Below are 11871 nucleotides of genomic sequence, written 5' to 3'. Positions count from 1 at the left end.
TTTCAGTTGAGGAAAATTCAACTACCACAAAATTAGAGATGGAAAAGAAACGCCTGAGGGTAGAGAATTTATTAATTCTGAACTGTGTTCAGTAAATCAATTCTGAAACCTGTGTATTAACTCTGAAAGTGTGTGAACTGATTCACCCTCTAAGAGAGGGTGAGTTCACCCTCGAGACCTTCAAGAGACGATTGGACATGCGCCTGGACACAATCGCTGATCGACTGCCTCTGCACCACTACCGACAGTGAGAAGCAAGCAACAGCATCGTGCATCAGGTGGCCCAAATGAGGGCGGATGAGCGATAATTATCAGAGGCTGCGATCCATCGTGGCCTGGGGCTGCCACGTTCATAACGCCAGATAAGGATGCTTCGCCCAACAGTACTTGGGCGACAATCAAGAATGATTCGGTTTGGAAATAGCTTGAACTTCAAGGGCAAAATTAAAATGGAGAACTGCACAAATTTTCATTCAATTTCATAAGTTAGCCGCATGTGAATTCAGAGAGATGACTCGGATAGTAGAATGCAGAAATTTGAGGGATAGCGCTTTCTCGGCACTTCAAGATGACAGGAAAAACATGCGCTTCCAAAAAAGGATAGTGGATAATAGGATTTTGAATTGAATTTTCACATTTTCGCCTTGACCCAACCGCCGAACTGCTGGGCCCCTTCTTCGTTCTCGTCTGAACCTGCGAAGTTGGCTTTGCACCTGGCGTACCAAGCCACCACTTTGGGTTGTCCCGAGATGTCGATTCCTGTCAAATAATTTTATTATGTACGTCTGAAATTTTCAGTCGCAACTAATCCACATCAATTCAAGGTTATAATAAAGCGTCAAGAGTGACTAAATTATGGCAATAAGCTGAAACCAATAATATGTTAAAAACTAATTGAAAATATATATGATATCGTGTGCAAGCTAATTTTAATGAAAATTTTTCATTGTTTTCATTTCAGTATTCCTTACAAAAATACTGATAATTTGTACAAGATGAAGATGACACTGTTACTAAACAGATAACACAGTGGAGATATGAATTACCCGAGGCCACGAAAGTTGCCACGGTCGCCACAACAGCGAAGTCGGCGATGGTAGGGGAAGCTCCCGCTAGGTAGTCCCCTCCCTCGAGGTAGCCGTTCAGCCAGCCCAGGGCCTCCATGATGGGTTCCAGTTTTTTCTTGTCCACAGGGGCGCCGTGAAATACCGTGGGATACTAAAACAAGGTGAATTTATCATCATTTCATCGAAACCAGATTACGGTAACTTCTACGAGACGCTTCCCTATTAAAAAATGTATAACTATAAAAAAATAACTCGAGCATTATTTGCAACAGGCGAAATGTCAGAAAGGTTTCGCAATTTACAACAATAGCATCAACGAAACCATACCTATAAGAACTCTCATGCAGTGATGCATGCAAACATCACCTGAAAAACGCAACGTCGATACGAGTATGCTCGTTCGTAGCATTTGTAAAACTTCACTGCTAAATAAAGACGAATCTTCTGAACACTTACATTTTTTTCAACTGAACACTACAACAACATGTTTTCAGGTGGTTCTCCGAGCGTACATAGCGAATATAGATAATCCGAGTATTAGGTAAATGCTCACCACGTACTCGCCGAACCTCTTGTAAAGGGTGCCCATGTCGAAATAAAGCATTCGGTCTACGACGGCCCGCGTCTTTGGGTCCTTAGGGTACAGGCTGTCGTCTTTGCCGTACTGGTTCACGAGATACGCGCAAATGGCGCGACTGAAACAAATTAATTGGATGATTAATGCAGCGGCTGTTGCTGGGAAATGAGAAGTTGAATCTCTTCATTAAATATGGAATGCACTGACCATGTTTCTCAATAGTTGGCTCACCAGTTTTGAAGCATTGAACCAAAAGAACTCAGCTTCCAGTAATAAACGACAACCCGTAACACGGAGGGATAAAATATGTAACAATTTAAGCAAATCAGGAAAAAATTATGATATTTCAAGAGAAATTGCTTTTAAATTTCATTGAAGTTAATTTAGAAAAAATATTAACTCACAGGAAGTTTCAGGAAATACTCGGACGCTCATGGATTCGCCAACCATAAATGCAATACAATTTGTAATTTATCAGACGAATTTTGGTGGAAATGAAGCAATTACTTGATACAGCCTAATGCACTTCAGTTTTCTTTTACCTGAAAAATGTATGTAGTGGTGACGCGACGTGAATTTAGACTTTCGAAACACCAGTGTAACTGAAGATTGATTAGAACCGACAACGCAAGGTTGCAAATGCCCCATGGTTTATGATATCACACCCTCGAGATTAATAAAAAATAATATTCAATTTTCACCTTTCCCATAGCTTGAAGTCGCCGTCAACCAGGGTAGGTACACAATGCTCTGGATTGATGGCAAGGAACTCTGGGTTGTTCTGCTCTCCCTTCATCAGATCCAAGAACTTGAGGTTGAGTTTAAGCCCGAGAGCCTTAGCCGTGAGCTGGCAAGACCGGCACGGAGCGGAGACGGGGTGGTAGTAGAAATCCATCTTGAATGGTTTTGACGGAGACTTTGAGAAAACATTTTATTATTCCATTTTAACTTCATCATTGAAATCAGGGCTCCCGAATAATCACTTATATAGCGGAGTGGATAAACAACAGTAGGCGACCAACAATTAAATGTTTTCATTTCACCTTTAAAAAATCTTTTACAATATTCTTCATATTGAAATTCTTCTTTCTAAGCTGTACCTGACAAAAATTACTGCACGATTGATGGTCATCTCTGAACGGCAATACTCCCCATAGCAGAGTGTAGCTTCTCCATACGTATACGATATAGATGGCATTAGATGCTATTGCGCAAGAGTTTTTATTTACACATACAGTCACAGTGTTAGCAATAAGAGTAAATAAATTTATAGAAAAACGACATTAACACATTCAAAGAGTAAAGATGTGTAACATACTGTAAATAAGATACTATCTCTTGCTAAAACCGAGATCTTATCTACAAAAATTCAACCATTAACCAACCTGATAACAGACTTTTCCCGATGTCGTCAACACACGCCGAGCGTCAGCGAGCAACTGAAGCAGCCGACCGGCGATAACCGCCAGCGGCCAGACTCGAGTTGAAGAATGATTCCGCTCCCAGGATCTTCTTGTGAAGTACGTGCACTCGTGCAGCAATAATATTATTAATATTGCGCTCAAATTAAACGCGTATTATAGAGTTCAAGCTTAGTTATTGCTTTACGACTATAATTGCATAACATGTTTCATATATATTGCAACTGCAGTTTCATAAGTATATGTATTATTCCTCGACGGCCTCTTTCAGCTGAAACAATATGTAAATAAAAATATTATAAATGAAAATTGCGAGATAAAGATCAAATTTTGATTGACTTGTAATACTACCTTACGTACTAGATATATTACGCACTAAATGAACTAAGTGATTAAAATATTAGCATATAAATACGTTTTGCATACTTATACAACGTTTTATTTCTCACAACTTTTTGACTTACCCCGGAACCCTAAGAAGTCAGTAGAGTGAACTCTACTTATTGAAACAGACATTAAACCTTATTTTAGTTTTGATCGTGCGGCTGTATATTGAGGAAAATGTGAGCACAAATGTGGCTTTCGCCCGAGGGTACTGACCTTGACAGACTATTGTGGTCGGTAGCGCAGCCAGCTATGGGTGCTTCTTTCTAAAACCCTCTCCAGAAACGAAACAAATCTCAAATTAAGATATAATCCATCGAAATTTACTTGGATTTACGAATTAAAAAAACTGTTAAGATGAAACGCAATCTCGAAAGATGAAAGAAATGCTTGAATTAGAAGCCCGACAGCGATACGCTTCATGAGAATTCAAGGACACGAACTGTGTTCTCAACTTGACGCTCTGACTCTGCAATGTGCATCCGTTTGTTTAAATGAGAGTGCAGTTTTTAAGCTCGCTGTTCTTTTGGAAAACACTGTAATCCTATTACGCAATAGCTGGAAGAAGGTAGTAAAGTTCAATCACTAAAAGCAATGAAAAAGGCGATTATCACAATTTGAACTTTTCTGTTAATTTTTGAAAAGAAGCAACATTCATTTTTATTAAAACGTTTCATACAACAAGCCTGCTTAATGAAAAACAAACACGTATCACTGATGTTGATTGCATTTATTGCTGTGGAAACGAATTTGAATCTTACGAATATATGACAATTCGCATAACTCGTATAACTCAAAACTGGTTTACTTTAAACCTCGTTGGATAAGTAATAATAACAATTTGCTACTTACTTCTAGGCTATTTTTCAAAATGTGGCTCGTAATGTATAAATCGACCGTATTGCAGTAATTATACACAAACATACACAAACATCGTAGCTGAATGATTGAAAAAATAGGATCGAAATTGTGATTGCTGCGTGTTTGTAAGACGTCGTTTCTTCAGTTACAGGTCGCATGAAGCAGGCCTTTAATTGCTTTTGCTTACAAAATCTTACCCTTCGAGTTAAAATACGGCTAGAATTCAGTGCGCAGCTGACCTTGAAAGTGGTTGAGGATTAGTCCCTCCAAGGCCTGTCGAAAAAAAATGTGCAGGCGAGACTCATCATGCGATGAGATATTCAATCGCAGAGACTGTGTGTTGCGGTCATGCCACCATTCTAATAGTATTTTAAGCGTATTTTGGTGTGCTATTTACATTAACGACTAAGGTAACAGGCCGCATGACTCCCATATGACTTTACATTAATGACTAAACATTAATGACCTTGCATTGAAGACTTGTATTAAATTTGAAAATTGTTTAATTCTCGATGCCGATTAGCACAGAACAAGAATAGTGTTTTATGTTTTAGCTGGTCTGATACACATACTACATGGGAATATTATACACTCCAAATATAATTTATTGACAATTAACTTATGTCGCGTTTATTGGCTAAACTGAAGAAGCAAGCGAGATAACTACGCAGAGTCTAATCCACTAATGTATTCAGAAACGTATTCAGTTATCACGTATATGATAACTGCGGTGGTGAAGGATGGATGCAGAGGTGATCAGAGATGATTGACTCAACGCTAGCAGCCATCCTTTAATTGATGTCAAACATTAGACGAGACTTGACTGCTATTTATTGAACCTTAATGATAGAACATAATGACGAAGTCACCTGCTATTCATGATTACCGGCAAAAAGAATGATTGAACAGAACAACGTCGTTAAGGAAATTGAAGCTAGTAAGTTAAGTTTAGCACAGAATGGAGTTCAAGTATGTGGAGTAGAAACGCTTCCTTAAGCATTTATGTAATTTCAAAGCTATATTTTGAGATGCAAATGTAGTAAGTTTTCATATTCATTTGATGTCATTTTTAATCATTGGGTATGTAAATTAGGAGCCATCCCGGTCAGCTGTTTGATAAAAATATGGGCGTCTACAGATCATCTAAAATAAGTGTTGAACATAAGTGTATGCTCTATACATTAAGAAATCAAAATAATCCAGTTGATAGGATGGGTTTAAAAATATTGGCTGCTAATTAATGAAAGAACGCGGCAATGATAGTAAAAAAATAAATAAGTACTCACTGCACTGAGTGACAGGGAGCGCATTTTCTCAAAATTGACGAAAACGTAAAGTCACGGACGGATGGACGGACATAACAAACACAATAGCGCCTTTTTTCCATAAATGAGAAAATACGCTAAAAAGTTTTATTTTGATTATTAACCTTCATTGTAACTTCTTAGGTTTGATTCTTGGGGCAGGTAAAAGAACTGATTTTGACTTGCTTTACACATTTTCTTTTGAATTTCTCCACATAATTCAATGTCCTTTTGCATTTATAAGAAGTTTAAATTCTTATAAATCAGGCCAATTGTGCAATTGTCTCTCTTAGCTGACATTCTGACTTTTCGATTAAAATTCTCCTCCCATCTACACAAGCGATACCTTAAGCTATAGGGGTCCTGTAAAATAATGTATAAATTGAACTACTCATCCAAAAATTCAAATTTCTTGTGGATATAACACACAAATCACGACTATTGCTACAATAAACTATACTTCTGTCTAACCTAAATTTGGTTATTTCCTCTTGAGTCATCAGCAACATTGGGATATGCTGTATGCAGTAGCTAAGTTATATCAAAAAGGTTCAAGTGAAGTAGTAAAAATTAATTCAATAGAATATTTATGAAGTAGTACTGTAGCACAACTCGAAATAGGAATTTCAAACTTTTTCTATTCAATGCGTTTTTATTTGGAGTCAGAGCTACTAGGCTTATACGTATACATGCTTATATACGTGATGTCTCTTGCACGAATTTACCTGTTGAAACATATAGAAGAAGAAAGGAGTTCTTATACGTAAAATTCGACTTTCGAGTTGCTTTAATTATTGATATTTATCTAATTATAAGATGCATTTAAGTTTTCCCAAACAAACGCTCGCCCAACAAGCGATTATTATAACTTTCCATGCGCATACAGATGTGAATTTGTTTAAATATTTGTAGAAGTTATAGAAAATTAGCGAATTCTTTACGGGTAACTAAAGAAAATTGGCAAGAGGACTACAGCTTCCACCCATGGGTACATTGTTCGATAATATCATGTATGTTTTCAGAAACATTCATTGCCTTAACTTGCGTACAACACTCAAGTTTGTAAGTGGAATTTTTGTCGATAAAGTGTGTAGCAGGAGTTTCACTTATCATGATAAACATATGAATATAGATTTAAACGGAGCAATGTATGGGGTTTACTTTACCACTCCACATTAAGTTAATAACTCCAATCAGGAAATTGAATGGCCTAGATAGCTAACTTGAATTATTCGCTGAGGACAGACAGAAGCACAGGGATCGGCAGGACGAATTTGGTTGGGAGAAATGAACATAAAATTAATTAATGAGTTTTATTTATTTGGCATAGCTCACGTGACCTGTTCGATGATGTGGTGATGAAGATGATGTGCTCGGCTTAGTGATGTGCTCGTTTTTGCGTGGCGAATTCAGACGCCGTGGTGAAGTTATCCGGGCACGATACGATATTGAGACTCGCAGTGACACTGAACTGCTAAACTGATTGTTCTAGAGACACGATATTGGTCATTGAATTGAATGTTCCAGAGATACGTTCGAGTACTGTTCGAGCATGTGGAGTCGAAAGAATGCCTAAAGCTTTTACTTTCAAAACTACATTTTAATATGTAATTGTGGCACATCTTTGTACTCTTCTTGTGTCATCTTCAGTCATTTCGAGGTGATTGAAGCCATCGCGGTGAACACACGAGAACACCGCTGAACACATTTCGTTAAAAATATACACTGCAGGTATTATGATGGTTGCCAATACCAACATTTTATTCTCGTTATTTAACTATATGCTAGCAAGCATATATAACATTAAAAATATTCACTACATACGCATATCTTTAATATATTTCTAGTTAGCAATCGCATTTCGTGTGAACGCAAGAGCACTCGTAACTTTCTACTATTCACAAGAATTTTTGCAAATGAGGAACTGAACAAACTAAAGTATTCTTCCCTGATTACTGCAGAAGAGCAATTCTTCTTTCGGTGACTAAAGAAGATTGACGTTCCTCTCGCTTTTGAATAGTTTTTCTGATTCGGCGAGTCTGTGTGGAATGTGCATGCTACATTACATGCCACGTTTGCTTAATTAGTGTGTGCTTACACATAATAACTGTATTAGCTACTTCATATGTCAGGTTTGCTCAGTAAAAATTAGTTACTACTTCGAAGTTTTAGCATCCCGAATCTACCGGTTTGAACGAGGGAAATTTCGTTCCAGACAAGTTGCTCACCTCTCCCAGTTACACACATGATGTCAGTAATTAAATCTACACTGCGGTCAACTTGTCCGTATATGTATAAACTATCGTCGTCCAACTGAATAATCTTTTAATTGAAATACATCACATCTAGGCCTGTATCCGTAAAGTAGCTATTTGTCTTCAACTTCATTGGCAGTGTGAAAACTCTGAACTCTTTTATTTCCTCGTATCACTATAGGAACAACAAATCGAATATATATACGACTTTAACTCCAACTTGTCAATCTAATTCTAACCTATCGCATATACCGACCCGTCGCTGACTTGAAATGAAAACACAGTATTTAGTTTAAAAAATGATAGAAAAAATCTTTATGACAGCAATCGTCATAATCTGGGTGTTGTAATTATACGATGGGTACATTTTTGGATGGGTATCCTTAGTCCTTAGTATCCTTAGTATTTGTTTGGGACATAGCAGTCCCAGGCCACGATGGATCGCCGCCTCTGATTATCGTTCATCCGCCCTCATTTGGGCCACCTGATGCACGATGCTGTTGCTTGCTTCTCGCCACTGGTACTGTAGTGTTGCAGGGGAGTTCGATCTGGGATTGTGCTCAGGAACACGTCTAGTTGTCTCTTGAGGGTCTCCAGAGTGTACTCCCCCTCTCTTAGATCCCTTGGTAGGGCGTTGAACAGCCTTGGCCCTGCCACGGAAAGCGCTCCTTCCCGCAGGGATTGAAATCTGACTGCGGATCTGTTACGCAGGGGAGGGATCTTGCACAGTCTCCCCCTTCTCTCGTTGTGATATGTCTGAATCCTGAAGGGTACTTAACTTTAAATATTATTTTACAGAAGCCTCCTAGTTTTAGTAATCCCTTGCGTTGATGGAAGGGGAATTTCAATCGAAACTTCAGACTATGAGTTTTGGGACATGAATATAAAAGTGGCCTAATGTAAAAAAATGTAAACTTCTCATAACAAATGTGGATGAACTTGTGAATGCGATATGTGAATGTACGAATAATCTACTTGGTAGCAATGTGAATAAAAGAAGTAGAGCAAAGAGAGTCTTAATTACTTTTTCTATTCGCCTCAACAATTAAACTTGGGGAGCTACATGGAAGGTTAACGATCAATGCACGATTTAATTACTACTTACGAAGAAGGTTAAAAGTTCTGAGTGAAAATTTTGGATGCAACATCGGCATGAATCTACAATAATAAGACATAAACTTACTGCACGGTATCAGTACTATGTATCAAGTGAAATCATTGCGCTTCACGAAAGCAAGGATAATTTATTAGCGTTAACTCAAATAAAATGACGCGCCTGGATCATAAACAAGTACGAGAAATCATCCAAGATTCGTGATAGCAGTAATATGTGCTGCATCACTTTGAGGCTGAGAGGCCAGGTAATCTACATTAACTATCAGGATAAGCTGTATCCCGAACCGAACGAAAATTAGGAAATTGTTAGCATTCAAACATCAATCTTTCAGCTTGTGCAATTTCGTCACATCTAACCTAAATAAAATTCTACTATTATTACGAAATTTTTATTCTTTTCCGATTTTCAATCCATTTAAGAACTTGCATCAAGGCGCTTAGCCGAGGTGGTCGTCTATGGAGATTCTTAACAATGAATTCGACTGATAACTCCCCTCATATATAAGATACAAGTCTGAAATTTTGAATGCTATCCTGGCTAATTATTTTAAATTTGTGGATATTAAGATAAATTATGTAAACTTTGTATTACCACTGTTATCGCTAACGAAAATTTTAAACCATGAGGATCGTAAAACGCGCGACTTTTCTAACATTTTCGCGAATTAGTTGGTTTAACTCTTTATTCTTCATTGATCGCTATACCAAGCATTTCTTAATCATTCTTCAAGTGGTAGTTATATTAGTTTTTAACAACCGGTCAGTGAATTTTCCGTAGATTTAATCAAGACCTGACCATTTGTCTCACTGCTTGAAGCGCAGCCTGCCCAGTAATTTATGAGGGAACCGCAAGCTCATAAATTTCTCGCTCGGAGTGCCCCTTCTCTCCTCCCCGGACCGTCGGCCAGAGCATGTTAGCTCCGGCCGCCCGCTGGTAATGCACCGGCCACCTAAAGCCGCCCCTTGCCTCAAAAGCAATATCCTTGAGGCCGGGGGTTTGTTAGCCACAAATATGTGGCTGAATATGTGTGTGGTCTGCGCCGACAGGCTTATCCAGGCCTATTCTTCAATGCCGAAGATCCAATACTATACTGAAGTAATAGCGAGACCAAGCTCCGGTGACAGCCGAACTTACTGAATATACAGAATACTGAAAACGAGTAGTTATTAGGGTAACATGGGGCAGCGAGCCCACTGCGGGTCACGGGCCCATAGCGGGTTTCTCGCTAAGTATGGCAGATATTGGTCCGTGTTCTCTACCGCCGGTCGACAGTTTCACTGGGATGAAGTGTACGGATTTACGTTTTGCTAAATGTTTGCGTTATTAAGTTCTTTGCGAATAACTGTTTAAAACAAAGAACCACCTCGTATCAATTAAAACTTCATCAAAAATTTAGTTTAAAAAAAGTGGGGGGCGCGCTGCCCCACGTTACCCTACTTGGGTAACTTAAAAAGAATAACGCTCACTAACTTAGAAAATTGTTACCGACTAAGTGAGTCTATGTGTTATATTACATGCCAGGTTTACTCAGTATAACTTAATACTATTCGATGTACCTTTGCCTTCACACGAAATACGTTCGACCGACCTGGAATATGATCTTTATCTTCAAGTTATCCGTAAAACAGTGTATCTCTGACGTTAGATGTACGTACTGGTCATAAGTTTAAAGATGATAAAAATCTCTCATAGGCTACCACCATAACAAGCATAGCATGAAATATCTCCATCTGACAGTGAAGATGAGAAGACTTTTTTTTAAATAGATGAATTCTTTAACATCATGTAATTCAAGCTTATGGACAGTGTTATGGTATACAATTACTTGGAACAACAATTGAAAGTTGAAGGGAGTTGCTGTACATTAAAGCAGACCACTGACTAAAATAATAATTACTGAGATATAACTATTACAGTTTTGGTAAATTTTGCAAAACCATGGTCATTTAGTCGTGGTTCGCATGAGTGCATTCAAATTGCACTCGGTCAATATCGATCTGTTCTTAGACGTGCTTATTCCAAGTGAAAAATTATTAAATTTCTAACTATTGCGGTTTAAGTAGAACTTTGTTCTTCCAATTTTGTCGAAACCAATTTCAATCAACCGAGTTACGAGCGTATAACTACGGCATGCGCTAGCGTTGGAATTGCCAACAAATTAGGATTGGTTGTTGTTGGTTGCGACCGTCACGCTCGCCGGAGGGGAGGCTCTGGTGGCGGGCGGGGGGCCGGAGGAGGGAGGTGGGCGAAGGCAGGGAGGGTGGCCAGGAAAGCCGCTGCCTCCACGGGGTTGTCCCACAGTGAGGAGACGCTGAGAGACGTGGGGAAGGCGGGGCAGACGAAGAGGTGCTGAACAGATTGGAGGGGATCCCCGCACTCCGGGCAGGCGGAGCTAGGGGATGTCTGCGGAGTATAGGTGGATGGAGCGAAGGCCGGAGCACCGCTTGTGGCACCAGGCGTTACACGTGGAGCATCAGAACGAGTAACATCGCTTTGTAACCAGGAGGGAGCAGACTGAGCCGGGGTCGTCGGCGGGGTCAGGGTTGGGATGGCGACCCGGGCCAGGGTTGGGATGGATACCCTGGGTCAGGAGGAGAAGGACGAAAAGGAAGAAAATGTGAGAGGAGAGAAGGGCATAATGTGCCTCAGGGAAGATAGGCGGCGAAAGAAGTGGGTAGGGGGAAGGGGAGGCCGAGGTTCCCCGACCCTTGCTCGAAAAAAATGAAGAAAGGAGCCTCCGTCCGGTAGCGATCCGGGCGGGGGGGCCTCTGCCGTTTGGCCTGGTCCGCGAGCAAGCCGGGCATCCGGCCGACGCGCAGGCCAGGGTACCCCCACGACGAAGACGCGGCAGAGATCGGGGGTTGCACCTACATTAATATTGGTAG

At 39.7% G+C, this 11871-nt stretch overlaps 1 protein-coding gene across 2 annotated transcripts; it reads right to left on the bottom strand.

Moving 5' to 3' along the window:
• Positions 1 to 454: 454 nt before the first annotated feature.
• On the bottom strand, positions 455 to 3114 carry LOC108667587 (glutathione S-transferase 1). Of its 2 annotated transcripts, none has more exons than XM_018154630.2 (5): positions 3030 to 3114; positions 2346 to 2560; positions 1621 to 1762; positions 1047 to 1218; positions 455 to 759 (listed from the first exon to the last, which is right to left on the bottom strand). In XM_018154630.2, the coding sequence occupies exons 2-5, from the start codon at positions 2537 to 2539 to the stop codon at positions 632 to 634; spliced, it is 636 nt and encodes a 211-aa protein (XP_018010119.1). In that variant the 5' UTR covers positions 2540 to 2560; positions 3030 to 3114; the 3' UTR covers positions 455 to 631. The 2 variants fall into 2 exon arrangements, with proteins under 2 accessions (XP_018010119.1, XP_018010120.1); XM_018154631.2 differs by having other exon boundaries at positions 2346 to 2539.
• Positions 3115 to 11871: the final 8757 nt, after the last annotated feature.

Source organism: Hyalella azteca, unplaced genomic scaffold (assembly GCF_000764305.2).
Source record: "Hyalella azteca isolate HAZT.00-mixed unplaced genomic scaffold, Hazt_2.0.2 contig15981, whole genome shotgun sequence".
Classification (NCBI taxonomy): domain Eukaryota; kingdom Metazoa; phylum Arthropoda; class Malacostraca; order Amphipoda; family Hyalellidae; genus Hyalella; species Hyalella azteca.
The sequence above is the reverse complement of the archived record's forward strand: the minus strand, read 5'-3'. Positions and strand labels throughout refer to the sequence as shown.